General features: G+C 36.6%; 2 protein-coding genes across 2 annotated transcripts; both read left to right on the plus strand.

Moving 5' to 3' along the window:
- Positions 1-5,698: 5,698 nt before the first annotated feature.
- On the plus strand, positions 5,699-6,316 carry LOC142635594 (uncharacterized). Its single transcript, XM_075809732.1, has one exon. The coding sequence runs from the start codon at positions 5,699-5,701 to the stop codon at positions 6,314-6,316; it is 618 nt and encodes a 205-aa protein (XP_075665847.1).
- A 1,306-nt stretch (positions 6,317-7,622) lies between these two features.
- On the plus strand, positions 7,623-8,456 carry LOC142635595 (uncharacterized). The gene has a single exon (XM_075809734.1). The coding sequence runs from the start codon at positions 7,623-7,625 to the stop codon at positions 8,454-8,456; it is 834 nt and encodes a 277-aa protein (XP_075665849.1).
- The last annotated feature ends 7,081 nt before the right edge of the window (positions 8,457-15,537 follow it).

Genomic DNA, 15,537 nt, shown 5'->3' on the forward strand with positions numbered 1-15,537 from the left:
GCTTCACTACCGACACTTCTTTCAAAAACAAATGAATAAGATGAAGCTATATATTATGTAAAGTTTTAAATCCCTAAAACTAAATTGTTTAACCTAATTAATTAACAAAGTGAATACTTAAGTTTATTATTCAAATCTAGGTTAAAACAAAACAATCATGTCATGTAAAGCAGCGGAAAATATAAAAAACACAACGATATGATAACCCAGGAAAACCAAACCGGTAAAAAATTTGGGGAGGATTTAACCTAGCTATCCTCAAGGTAGAAACAGATCCACTATGAAAGAATTAAAGTTTTTACAATAAAACTTAGACCATTAACATCCTATCGTTACCTCGTCTAGAAAACTTACTACCACGACCACGTGACAACTTCAAGTCTACAGACTACTTCTTTCCTTGATCTGCTACAACCACAAGCGCTCCTACTTGTGACTTTGGGACTCCACTCAAAGGTTTAAGATCTTCTTTAAAATTCTTTATGCAGTAACTAAAACAACTATTAAGTTCTTGATGTAAATCTTGATCTTGATAGTTCAAAGTGTGTCTATGAAGGTAAACATCTCTAAATCTCACAGAAGATTCATCACACAACTCAACAAAGATTCTAGAGAGCTTTTGGGTACAAAACCCTAGATCTACAAAAGAGGCACACTCTTCTCTCTCTCTCTCTCTCTGAAAAGTCTTATTGTAACATGCTTAGGGTTTCCTTTATATACTAGAAGAAGTAGATCTAAAACCCTAATCCTTTTTGGGTTTAAACTGTTGTTTGGCCGAACTTAAAATTTTGCAAACCCATATTTCAATCGGTCGAACTAGGCAGTTTCTGAATTCTTCTTTTTGCAGCTTGTATGTTCTTGAATCTCGACTTGAATTACCTTGAGCATTTTCTAATAATACCTATAAACTCTAGGATCTATATCTAGACAAGTTTGTGTTCACGATTTGCCAATTGTTCTAAACTTTTAGAACCTAACAATCTCCCCCTTTAGCAATTCGAGACAAAACTTACAAACAATATGAAATGCTCAAATACAAGAACAACCAAGTACAATAAAATTCCCAATTACACGTTATTGCCCAAATTACAATTCAACCTAACTCCTATCTATCAGTTGCAAAAGTAAACAGCAACTTCAAATGAATTAATCTGTAAATTCCTGAAACACTAAACAAACCATAAACACATGTGTGGAAAATACAAGTAAACCAAAATAAAACAATATAAAAACAAAAGTAAACTAACTCTCCCCTTAAGTTACAAACATCAAAAACTTTTATTCCTAAGTTAGATACATCAAAAACTTTTATTTTCTCCCCCTTTCAAAAACAAGTTCATCTCCCCCTAAACAAAACAAACAGGATTCCCACATATTCCCACATTTCATCTAAATCTCCCCCTTTTTATCACGTATTGACAAAGACAACTCAAACAAAGAGTAAGCAGAAAATATACGCAACAAAAGTCAAGAGAAAATAGAGAATCAAGGAAACAAATAAAGAGCAACAGCTCCCCTTATGAACACTTGTTAGGTTTTAAAAAACAGATTTCTCCCCTTATAAAAATAGGAAAAACAATTTTGGGAAAACTTTAGGAGGTGGTGATAAATAAAAAGACACAAACCAAACTTAAAAACTAAATTGAGGATACACACGAAAAAAATATTCTCTCTTTCAATAAATGCAAACTTGACACTATGTGACCCATAAACAGTTGTGTGAGTAGAGAAAATATTTGCACATTGATTATCCATCATATAAATATATGAGCTTCTAGACAAGTTTGTGTTCACGATTTGCCCATTGTTCTGAACTTTTAGAACCTAACATATTATAAATATATGAGCTGGTGGTAGCATTAATTTATGTAGGGCTTATTCCTTTCATACGTGTGCGTTGCATTTTGTTTTTCTTGCTTTCACTGTCATTCTCTCTTGCTTTCATTTTCATTCTCTTTCAACATTTTCATGCTTCATAGTCTCTACCATGAGCTAGAACTCCTTGCAGCCATGAGAGTGTACTAATCTATTGCACATTTAACACTTTAGATCAAATCGTTCTCTCCTTAAAAAGGACTCCTTACTATGGACAGAAATTCTTTTTACACACTTATTATAGTACACTCTATACAAACTCCCTTTTGAAACATGATTTTATAATTTTAACAGAAATTATGTTTTGAAAACACGATTTTAGCCCATATAGCAATGTGTCCCTGTGTGTATAGTAAGTGCATAATACAGGGTGCATGACCATCAATTATGAAATCTCATCCCACTCCAATTGCAAATAGACCAAGATCATAAGCTTTCCACACACCGCATCGATTTTGATACCAATTGTTAGTAAGATTTTCATCCACTTGTTGTACACCACCATCAAATCTGATACCACCTGTTAAGACAATAGCAACAAATTAACGGTCGTGAAAATACATGCATGTTGACACGTTACCTTAACTTAAAAGGCTTAAATTTTTTATATGTTTGGACTGATTTATGCTAGTTTTAATCACTCATTTATGTTACTAAATTCCTACCATAAAAGGTTGGTCATCCATACTCACACCTGAGTAATTCTTAGGTACTCTTAGAGTGCGAAGAATAGTTCTCCTTCCTCCTACATTCATAGTAGAGTTCACTCATTAAATTCATAGCGAGGTCTATCATGAACATGAGAGAAGGGAGGACAATTTCTTTATACTCCGAGAGTACCTACAAATTTTCCCTCACACCTAATTAAATATAGTCTAAAGGAATAATGATAAATGATTCTTGGAATCTCTAGTGGTTGGCATGATGCCAAAACTATATTCCCTTTTCTAATTGAATAAGACATCAACATTTAAAGCCAAAATAAAAGAGATTAGACTAACTAATAAATCTATGATTCATCATTCATAGGATCCGATTTTTGTTTCAGAGAATTTATAAGCCGCCTTGCTCTCCCACCCACTGAAGTGAGGACAAAGATAATAACAATGACAAGATAATAATAATAATAATAATAATAATAATAATAATAATAATAATAATAATAATAATCGCCCTGAACCCAGAAAAGCCAAATCTTATTTGATCATATTTTTTAATAAGAATAATTTTTTAACAATTTTGCATTCAATCACTGCATTACACGGAAAAGGAATCCTCCTCAAGAAAACTAGAATCCTCTTCACTACAAGTTCTAATATGTTTTCTGATAATGCATAAAATCGTCAGTAAGTTGGTCGTCCATGCGCAACAATTGAAGTACTTGAAGAACAAAAAGAACAAAGAACCTACAGAGAGCACCAGTGGGGTGCCGGCTAAAAACTCTCCGAAAGTTAAGTCAGTGATAGAAAAATCTCCAATAACTCGAAAGTGTAAAAGCTAGGAAATTTCACATACCTTGAACAAAAGGAGACTTGGTGCTTATATAGTGGTGCAAGGTTGACCAAGATCCCATGAACATAGGATCTTTCCTTATAAGGAAGATATGGAGTTAATGTTCTGAGATCTTAAGGCTTTACTTCCCATACCGGAAGGATACAAATACGTAGAAGGATCTTGGACTTGGTGTGTAAGTTCTTTCTATTTGGGATGCATATGTGGAGAACACGCAAATGGTATGGGACTAAGTGTAATCCATCGTCGGTATTTGGTAACCCAACGAGTACTTTCCTACCTAACGGTGAATGTGAGTAGAGAGCATGGTTGATTTTGTATCATAATCAACCTGAAGGGTAAAAGGAGACCGAAGGGCAATTCAAACCCGAAAGGTAAAAGGGGACTAATGAGCAATCCAAACCCGAAGGGTAAAAAGAGACCGATAAATGGGGGCGACCAACAAATTATGGCTTTTGCTCATTAATTGGACTCATAAATTATTAACAAATACATTATTTCTTTTTCAAAAATATAATTATGTCTAAACATTACATATAGTTTTATGAGTCCTGTTAATGGCGAGATCCATTAATAAAGCATTCAATGACAATTATTTTCCCACTTTTAAATAAGAGAATTGATATTTCCACAATATATTTACAACATTTACACAACATATCCTAAGTTGTAAGTTGTTTCTAGCAGTTATTGGTGGACAAAAAGTAATTTCAATATTAGGAAAAAATTAGAACCAACAACAACTTACCACCTACGATTTATTGTGAAAATGTTATGAACGTAGCACTTTTCTTTAAATAAACATATTAATAAAAAGAGCATTCTCATTAGGTAATGTAAAACCCATCAAAATACATGATATTGTTAACAAAAAATATATAAAAACACCAACGCCGCATTCTACATAAATCTTTACAACTTGCTACAATGGTTATGTAAATAGGGTTTTGTTAACAAGTACCTTTACAGCATTTGTTAATGAATCATTTTAAGAAACATATTACCACTTCCATGTGAAATATAAAAAATATCAAAAATGTCCTTTTTTCCATAAAAAATTCTTTAAAAATATATTCTAAATCATTGCCATTAGGACATCCATTAACTTTTCCCACATAAATATGCATAACCACTAGCATAGTGAAAAAAAAAATTTATTCATTTTTTATTCTTTCTCGCCTCTATTGCCTGGCTCTTTTCTCTCTCCCACTATACCATATTAGCATTAATATAATATTATTATTTTAATGTGATGTATTGTAAAATAAAAAATGAAATGTAAAAAATAATGTAAAAGTAGTTATATAAAATAAATTAATTAATTTTTTGTAAGAAAATGCATTTTTTAAAACATAAGGGGATGGGAATGCTCTAGAGTAAAACAAGCTACTACTATCTTTGGATTCAAGAAAAAAGTTTGAAATTGGTTTGGTTTAAAGGATCAAAGAAGGAATAACATATTGGAATCTTCCACATCGGCTAGAAAACAGGGCATTAAAATAATAAGACAAATTTGTGGAAATATGGGCCTTTAGCTCGACAAATTATTCCATAGGGTGAAAAGGAACATTTATGAGCCTAAACTAATTCTGAAGGGACACAGATCCTGTTATGAGTCGTCACATTCACAGAGCATCATCTTGCATACTAATATGAATTGGAATGAGAAAAATCACTCAACATGGTTCACTTTGTCCTTTTAACAAATTTAATTCGCAGTTTCAAAATGTCCCCAGTAGATTTACTAGTCTAGTCCTTATCTTTATTGCAAGTTGTGCATGAGTCATGACATCCCTTGTGAGAGGGAAGTATGGGCCCGTTTGATAAGAGATTTCTAGTAACGTTATTTAAGTTTTGTAGAAATACATGTGAGTAAAAAAGTGTGAAAATACGTGTTGTGATGTTTAAACAACAGTTTTTGTAGTTTAAACACCGTTATCAAACGAGAGTTGGGTGCATGGAATAGTGTCTTCTTTTGATAGTCCTTCTCTAATATCGTTCTTAAAAGAATCTCTGCTCAACTTTCTAGAAATTATTCATCAAAACTAATATTCTATAAGTTCTATTTCTGGGTGACTAATTGTGTGTACACGTTTTTGGCATGGAACACTCACGCTCTCTCCCACTTGAAGAAGAAAATGAGTTAGTCCGAAGTACCAAGAAAGTGAAAGATTCACACCATCATGCAATCGACACAAGCAAGCCTGTTTGGGATGGAGAACCTAAGGATCCAACTAAGCTGTCCTTTAGAGATAAACTAGTGGGAGAAATACCGGGAGCTTACTCCTAGGCTTTTTATTTCTCGGATTACATGGAAGCGGACTCAGAATCGAATGAAGAGGTTGAGGATATTAGGGAAGGATTTGCTTCAATCAGTTTGTCAAAGGAAACCAAGCAACATATCAGAGCTCCATGGGCTAAAGCGCTCATCATCAAAGTCTTTGGTAAAACAGTGGGATACAATTATCTCTACTCGAAGTTTCTGGGACTTTGGAAGCCATCTGGGAGAGTTGACATGGTTGATCTAGGGAGGGACTTTTTCTTGTTAAGATTTTCAATATTAGAAGATTTAGAAATGGTGCTAAAGAAAGGCCCTTGGTTTATCAGGGAACACTTCATGTCCATCCGACGATGGGAAGCGAACTTCAAACCATCTGAAGCTTTAGTTTCTTCGGCGATAGTGTGGGTCAGGCTCAACAAATTGCCCATTGAGTACTATGATGCGACTCTACTCCGACAGATCGGTCAGGTGCTAAGGAAAATCTTAAGGGTGGATATGCACATGGCCATGGAAGCCAAGGGAAGATACGCCTGTCTCTGCATCCAAGTGGATATGAGTAGGCCATTAAGTACCATAGTAAGGATTGGCCAGTGTAGCCAACCTATTGTTTATGAAGGGGTGAACAAGCTTTGTTTTTCCTGCGGTTAGTTAGGCCATCAGCATGAAGTCTGCCAATTTACCATCAAGCCCCCGACCCCGATTCCCAAAGATTCCCTTGAACCCAACACCGCTGACAAAGGAGACCAGGCATCAACCTCTCCTGAGGCACAACCTAAGGTTTCAACCGAGAATCGAGATGCCTCGGAGGTGGAGTCTAGCTACGTTATGTTTGGCCCTTGGGTGGTCATTTCACAAAAAAGGAAAGAGGCCAAACTGCATAAGAAAAACGACAACAACCCGTTAGCAGAAATTAAACATACAGCCTTGCACATAGATGATAAAGAGCCGTTGGGAAATAAGATTTTCAAAAAAAAAAAAAGATTAATGGGCCGGGGGGCATAAGGAAAAATGAAGGCAAAAGGAAGGCCCAGGATGAGTCGGGCTCTAAATCCCCAATTAAAGAAAGGGAGCTTAATATGAAATCCACTGGTGTAGTGCAAATGGGCTTCGGACAGGACAATTGTGAGAATGTGAGCCGATTTAGCTATGGTGTGTCTAAAGCTAAGCCCAACTCCAATTCTATCAAGGGCAAGAAGGACTTTGCATGATCTAGGGCTGCCTCCACTAATTCGTCCCATGACGTCCTTTCCAAAGACAAGCTAAACACTTACACTGAGTGGTCTTTCAACGTTTCTAAGGCACAATCCGGCTTTGATGGAGTTCAAATTCGGCAGCAACTCAGGGCTCAAAATGGGCGATCAATGTGGAAGGCAAGATAGTAGAGATACTAAGAGTGATCATAAAGGATATCAGAGCTCGCCACACCCACACCATGGGATGGTTCAGCCCCAAGCTTCGAAAGGCATGGAAGTTGTTGTTTCCACTAACTCCAACAAGCTCAATGTTGGGCTATCTTCACCTAACAGACCTGACTTGGGAAAGGATGACCGAACCATGGTGGCAGTTCTTGTCAGACACACCGAGTCTGGAAGAGGCAAGAAGTTTGGTTTGGAATCACATTCCTCAAATCTCGGCGACACTAGTGTTATGCAAAACGATACCAGAGGAGAGTTTGTCTGCAAGAAGAATGCTGGAGAACCAAGCCATTGCGATGGCATTTATGGGAAATCGTCATGCCATAAAGCTCCTACATGTCTTTCAACCCATCACAGAGTTCAGCATTCACTCGATAGCCAAAGAGAGAATGATGGGAGTGCTGGAGCATTGTGTGACATTGATGCCAAGCAGAGGTCAGACGACAAAGATGATGAGGATGACAGGATGGAATTTGATGGAGGAAGTGAAACTACTCCCTCCGTTTGATGAGTGTCTGACCCCCAACCATTGTTTAGTCATGAATATTATTGCCTGGAATTGTAGAGGAGCTTTAAAGCCCTCGTTTCAAAATCATGTGAAAGAGCTAGTTCATAACCATAACCCTGCAATTATGATTGTTATGGAGACCCATATTGGCGGTGACAGAGCTAGGGACATCACTGATAGGCTTCCTTTTGATGGGGCCATCCACACAGACACGATTGGGTTTGCTGGTGGTCTCTGGCTTTTATGGAATTCAGATAAAGTTCAAATCACCCAACTAGCCATGTCAGAACAAGAAGTTCATCTCCTAGTGAAGGTAATCTCTACTACCTTGGAATTTATTTTTACTACTGTATATGCTAGTCCTAGATTTCATGAAAGAAGCATACTATGGAATAATCTTAAAAATGTTGCTGATCTGCATGATAAACCTTGGATTATTGCTAGAGATTTTAATGAGGTTCTTGCAAATGGGGAAAAATTTAGCAAATCACTTATTTTAAAAGAGTGTCTTGATTATTGTAACATGGTTGATTTGGCTTTCACTAGGCCTCGATTCACTTGGACAAATAGGCAAAATATCAATGCTCTAGTTCAAGAGAGAATTGATCGCTATTTTGTCAATCCTAGTTGGTGTACTGCTGACTCGGATGTGAGGGTGACCCATCTCACAAGATGTGTGTCTGACCATTGTCCGATGCTTCTAGAATCCAACCTGAACAATGGTATTCACCTCCCCCGACCATTTAAATTCCAAAGTTTCTCGCTTGTGAATTTATCTTTTCCTGGGATTGTTTTGGAAGCTTGGGGTCAGGCTCGGTCTCTTCAAGATGCTATTGATTGCTTCTCCAAAAAAGCCTCGGAGTAGAATAAGCATCATTTTGGGAACATTTTTGGTAAAATGAAGAGGGTCATGGCCCGGTTGAATGGAATTCAAAAAGCCTTGGCTGCACATCCCTCGCATTCCTTGATTGCAATGGAGAAAACACTGCACAAAGAGTTAAATGTGCTCTTAAATCAGGAAGAGGAGTTATGGGTGCAAAAATCCCACATTAACCGGCTGATTAAGGGTGATAGGAACACGACCTTTCATCATATGTCCACTATTGTGAGGAGATGACATAATCGTATTTCTTGCATTAAAAACGATATGGGGAGAGTGGATCCATAGTGATTTGGGGACCATGAATTTTATTAGAGAGGGCTTCAGCAAATTGTTCACAACCACACTTGAGAATACCCCCTTTCACCCTCCCTAACCTTCTTGGTGGCAATCTGTTTTATCGGTGGAGGATAAGCTCAACCTTAGTATGCCGATTACAGAGGTTGAAATCAAAGAGGGATTGTGAGCCCTAAAGCCTTACAAAGCTCTAGGTCCGAATGGGCTCCATGCCGATTTCTTCCAAAGGCTTTGGCTCATTGTGGGGGATTCGATAAGGAATGAAGTAAAGAAGATTTTTTATGAGAATAAAATTCCTGAGTACCTCAATAGAACCAATATTGTTTTAATTCCTAAAATTGCGGGTCCAGAAAGTTTGGGAAATTATCGGCCCATTAGCCTTTGTAATACGGTGTACAAGATAGTCACCAAGATCATCGTAGCTAGGCTTAGACCGCATCTTGATAAGTTGGTTAGCTCACTACAATCTGCTTTTGTCCCAAGAAGGAGGAGTGTTGACAATGCAATTGTGGTCCAAGAGTTGATTCACACTATTAGCAACAAAAGGGGGGGGGGGGGGGGGGGTTACATGGCAATCAAAGTGGACCTTGAAAAGGCTTATGATAAACTTGAATGGAGTTTCATCAAAGAAGTTCTCATTAATGCCAATTTTTCACTCAATCTGGTGAGTCTCATTATGAGTTGTGCGTCGTCAGTCTCCACATCTATTCTTTTTAATGGTGGAAGTGTGGAGCCTATTTTCCCTTCTCGTGGAATTAGGCAAGGTGACCATCTATCTCCCTATCTTTTCATCCTTTGCATGGAAGCCCTTGGTTATATTATTGAAGAGAAGTGTAGTGAGAAGAGTTGGGTTCCTGTAAAAAGCTCTCAAAGTGGGGTGGCCTTCTCTCATCTTTTCTTTGCGGATGATTTGGTCCTTTTTACAAAGGCAGATCATGTGAATTTCTTGGCAATAAGGGATGTGCTTGATAGTTTTTGTGCTCGATCGGGGCAATCCATCAGTGAGAGCAAATCTAGAGTTTATTTTTCCCCTAATGTTGATGTGGACACAAGAGAGTCTTTATGTGACATATTGGGGTTTCACTCGACTCCAAACCTTGGGAAGTATCTTGGTTTTCCTATAAAACGCCGTGGAGCTAATAATCAAGATCTTAACTTCATTCTAGATAGGGTCAAGCAAAAGTTGGCAAGGCGGAAAGCCAATTTATTATCTCTTGCTGGAAGAACTGTACTTATTCAAGCCTCCACTTCCACTATTCCGGCTTATCTTATGTTATGTTATGCAGTGCTGAAGAATATTGATAGAGTTAATCGTAATTTTTTGTGGGGCTATTCGGAAACTTCAAAAAGAACTCATTGGGTGGGTTGGCACAAAGTAACCAAACCTAAAGAAAAAGGGGTACTTGCAATCCAATCGGCAAGGGTTAGAAATCAAGCGATTCTTGCAAAGCTTAATTGGCGATTCTGTATGGAAAAGGATGCATTATGGGCTAAGGTGCTAAGGAGTAAGTATTGTACTAGCCAAAGGTTAAATGCTAGAAACAAGGAAAGGCTCCCATGTTCTAGAGTTTGTCAAGCTATGAAAAAGGGAAGCGAGGTGTTTAACAAAGGCATCAGATGGATACCAGGGAGGAATAGCAATCTAAGACTTTGGCATGACAATTGGGCAGCGAATGGTCCATTGAGAGCTCTCATACAAGGTCCCCTTTCCGAAGAAGAAGAGTGACTCAAAGTAAAGGATGTTTTTGGTCCAAATGGGTGGGGGATTGGACTAAGCTCTCGATCCAACTTCCTAATTGTGTCCTCATGGAAATAAAGGCCATGCCTAACTCTATAAGAGCAACACACGAGAAAGATAGGCTGATTTGGAATGGAGCAAACCGAGGTGACTTCGAGCTTAAATCAGCTTATATAATAGCTACAAGAGGTAGTGAGGAGGAAGAAGACTTCATGGGTACTTGGGTGTGGAAGGCAGATACTCTCCCCCGGATCAAAACTTTCATATGGCAATGCTTGCATAATAGCATTGGAGTGGGTGAATGTCTTATTAAAAGACACCTTCATGACTCAGACCGATGCCCTCTCTGTCAAAGGGAAGCCGAGACAATTTTACATAGACTTAGAGATTGTGAGTCAGCCAAAAGCACCTGGAGCAGATTAGGAATTCCCTTAAATAGCAGCTTTTATGAGGGAAATCTTCATGGTTGGCTCGAAAAGAATTGCAAAGAAAATGGTAGCAGGTTGTACAATCAACCCCCATGGAGAATAGTTTTTCCTTTTGTCATTTGGGCTTTGTGGAAACATAGAAATGCTGTTGTTTTTAGAAATGCTGTTGCGGTTGGAAATGTTGTTCACATGGAAGCTCTCTTCGATGCTCTAGAGTTTCTGCACTGTGTAATCAACCCCAAGCTCTCGGGTAGCAAAAGGATAATGCGGGTCAGGTGGGAGAAGCCCCAACAGGGTTGGGTTCGACTTAATATAGACAGTTCAGCCTTGGGAAGTCCAAGACAGGCGGGCTGTGGTGGTATTGTTCAGAACGAGTATGGAGATTGGTTAGGTGGCTTCTCAAGGAATATTGGCATCCCCAACAGTTTCATAGCGGAGATTTGGGCTCTTCATGATGGCCTTACACTCTGCCATAACCTTAACTTGCATAATGTTGATGTTCAAATTGATGCTATAGCTATTGTTGATGTTGTTAATAATTCTTCATGTACTAATCAATTTATTTTGCCCATTGTTGATGACTGCAGGCAGCTGATGTCATAGCTAGCCCAAGTCCGGATAAGGCAATGCTATCGTGAAGCTAATGCTTGTGCTGATTTCTAAGCTAGAAAAGGAGCCCTTCAGGCTAGTAGCTTTATTTTGTATCAAGATCCGCTTAGAGCTAATAAGCTCGAACAAATTGGGATTGTATTGTAACAGGGTCATCCCTTAACTCTCTGCCCCTCTGTAGTTTTTCTGTTAATGCACTTTCCTTTTCACCCCAAAAAAAAAAAAAAAATTCTGGGTGACTTGCTCATTGATTGGCCCCATAAGCATTTTCACCCTAATTTCATGACTATCTTATTGCATTTTCCTTTTCTTTTTTTCATCGTAGGTTTACATTTACTGCACAACATACACAAACATCTCAATTAGAAAATTTGTAAACATTGTTATACTTCTAAACATTTTTGGCAATACATATAGGCATTTCTTCATGATGGGCCAGGAATAATTCTATGTTTGCCATAATGAGAGTAAATGCTCCCAAAAGTCCAAACTTATACAGTATATAATTGAGTTAAAACCTAGAGAATAGAGATCCATGCGCGGTGCAATCACAACACGCACGGCCTACACATCCTATAATAGGCCTGGCCAAGGTTTACTAAGGCCAAAGGATGGAGATTTATTGCTTTAGTAAGAGTAATTAGTGATATATTATGCATACCAGCACAGGGTCAGGGTCATGGATGATGGAAACTCTCTCTCTTTAAGGTTTCAGTTATGTTTCACAAGCTGCATATGTCATATGTGATTTTATTATCATTTAAAAATAATAATTGTTTAAATATATGTTTTTCTTTTTTTATACAAGTTAGAATTCTACTCTAGCCTAATCTAAGTGTATATGTGTGTGAAGCTCCCTCCTAGAGACTTGAACCCCAGCCCTTGCCCTCCACACCCCATTAGCACTTATGCCTGTGGAGTGACCATCGCACCAATTGTTTATATACATGTTGAAATGCCTTGAATTGTAATATCGGTGGATTAACATTACAAGCAAGCATTACATGCTTTCTTGAATGAATTTTCCAAAGGCAAGGAACAAAATCTGACATACAATCTTGGCAATGAATGCTTGCATGCCTATGTTAGAAAGTGTGGCTTGATCAACAAAGCCAAAGATTTGCAATTTAGTAAATAAGATTTGGCTTACCCCTAGTACTTTTTTAACGAGATATATTCTTTTGTTTTAAATATACAACGGCAAGTGGTAGTGGGTTTTAATTCCCACATTTTATTTAATTAGTGGATGATGTAGCAGTCTCTCATTAAAACAAAATAAAATTCCTTTTAAAAAAGTACCGAGATAAGCCAAACCCAGCAAATAAGCATACACATGAAGAAACTCTACAATCTTGCATTAAATATTGCAATTGCATGGATTCTGGGCCACTATTGTTGACTTCCTTAACAATAACAGTCTTGCATGTGCTGAAACTATTTGTATTTCAGCTGAACATCTAGCTATAAATAGATGGTGAGTTTGAAAGAAGATGTAAGAGAGAGTTCCTACAAGAGATAGTAAAAAGAGCTTCTTTTGTGTGTGTGCACCAGAGATAGGTAGCTAGAGTGTCCTGTGTTAGTGTGGGTGTGTGTTCCAAACACTTTTATTCTTATTTATTTTCTAGCCATTGGAAATTTATGAGTAAAATAGCCATTAGGCAATTATGAGACAAATAGCCATCGTTAGGCAATAATTGATAATATAGCCGTTGGGCTTTAAAGGGTTATTAGTAACCAATAACTATATACTATTATCTTCATAAGTAGTCTATATAATACTCATCATAACACCTTTTTTAAAGGGTTTTTTTTTTTTTTACTACTCTATATTTTAGATATACACAATTCTACTATCTTTCTCTCCCACATATTTTTCTACAAGAATATTTGTTTAAGGAAAGGCAATAGAAGGTTGTTCTTAAACCTTTTGTGAGTGGAAGTGCATACATCACAAAGGTCGACGCTATAGTCTAATCATGGGAGGTTGTTTGGTCAAGAGAACCAATCGTACCAAGTTTTACTTTAGGTGGCACGAATCAACCTTTAAGGACAATGCTCTTTGTGTGATTCTATGGCACTGTAAGATTGTTCCTAAATTTACTTAAATTTATATTATTATTGCTTATTTACATTCTTGCTAATTATTTGGGATATTGTTTGTTGTATGATTGGTCATGGAAGGTAGAACATACCTCCTCAAATTCCTTAAAGTGTAGGTAAGGATTTTCATAATCTAAGCCATGAAATTTAGGAAGTAATGAAATCATACCGGGCTTAAAATTAAAATTATTTGCATTAGTTGAAAAAATGATGCATAATGGTGCACTACTCCTAGTAAGTTGCAAATAATCCTTGAGAGTTCTAATGGGTTGGTGAGCATGGAAGTTTTCATTATTTAAATTATTCTCATCACCATGATTACTCTCTAAGTCTACCATGATATCAAGTGTGTGAGAATGTGTGAAAGAATCAGATAAATTGCCAAACAAATTATTAGAATCAAATCTAACCAAGCAATTATCACTATCACGACACCAAACACGCATCCAATATTAAACCAAGAAAGAAAAAAGAAAAAGAAAATAAAATAAAACAAAAACCTTTAACAATAAAGAGAAGTAAAAATAAAAGAAAAACTCTAAAAAAAAGCTAAACTACTTTAAAAAGAAAAGAGTTGGAGAGATATTACCAAATATGTGAAGAAATTTAATGCTGAAAACCTCTCCAAACAAAGTGGAACACTTCTCTAATCACCTAATCCCTAGCAACAGCGCCAAAAACTTGCTGCGACTGAAATAATGCTCCCAAGTGCAAGATTGTCGCGAAGTAATAACTCGGAAAGTCCGAGGTCGAATCCACAGGGAAAAGGGAATTGATTAGCAAACCACAATAGAATAAAACTAAAATAATAAAGTTTAACTGAAGAGATTTTTGATAGTTTAGTAAAGGTAATTTAAATTGAGAAAAAATAACAATATATTAAAGCGCTAAGGTTTAGGGATTCACGCATAACACATCTATTGGTAGCCTTAACAACATTTATTTTATAACTCAACTAAAATTCATACGAAGGATGATCTTAGTGGGATGATTTAACAATAAAAACTCAAAAAATTAATTGTCTAAGGTAGTTTCATGCAATTGATTGATTTTAGGCAAAACAAAACTAGTAAATTAGTTCGCAGAAGCATTAAAATCAATAAATAATTGTTAAGAACATACCAATAAACGGTTGGGTTTCACCCATTGCCTTAACAAGGCTTCTAGCAAGCCATAACACAAATAAAATTTTAAAAACTATAAAGAAACTTTAAGAAAACCTAAATTATGTTCTACAGCAGCTCCCCTCTGAATTTTTCCCTAAAGAGCCTTTAAATAGGTCAAGGAATCCTATTACAAGTTGAATTCCCGTTTGGAAAAAATCTCAGGTTTTTAGGCTTCACTTAACCAACCTTTTTGGCCCATTTAACTTCAGAATTGTGACTTTTGGTAAACTACAAAGTTGTAGCCCTTTAAGTTAGCTTTCTAGCTCAACTTGAATTATCTCGATTGGACATCTGAACTGAAAGTTATGCTCCAAATACTAACTTGTGCGCAAGCTGGAATCCTAATACGAATTGGGCTTGGATTAGGTGCAGATTTCCTTTGATTCCTTGCTCCAATTGGACTTGAATTTGATTGGGTTGACCTTCTTTGACTTCATCAGGACCCTTGTAAAATTAAAGTCCATTAGCTTTCTTCTTTGTACAAATCCACTTATTTAATTTCAATATCTTACAAAAGACAAATTCACACATTAAAATTCAATTAAGCACAAAATTGATTATTTAGCATTATTCCAAAATCAACTATAAAATACATGAATTAACTCAAAATAAATATGATAATGCTTTTCTAATAATGATATAAATATATAAAATTAAGTTATTATCAGTAAGATTGTTCCTAAATTTACTTAAATCTATATTATTATTGCGTATTTACATTCTTGCTC

Source organism: Castanea sativa, chromosome 5 (genome assembly GCF_040712315.1).
Source record: "Castanea sativa cultivar Marrone di Chiusa Pesio chromosome 5, ASM4071231v1".
NCBI classification, from domain to species: domain Eukaryota; kingdom Viridiplantae; phylum Streptophyta; class Magnoliopsida; order Fagales; family Fagaceae; genus Castanea; species Castanea sativa.

Coding starts and splice junctions, on each gene's coding strand:
- LOC142635594 (XM_075809732.1), top strand. CDS start 5,699: ATGGAAGCGGACTCAGAATCGAATGAAGAGGTTGAGGATATTAGGGAA.
- LOC142635595 (XM_075809734.1), top strand. CDS start 7,623: ATGAATATTATTGCCTGGAATTGTAGAGGAGCTTTAAAGCCCTCGTTT.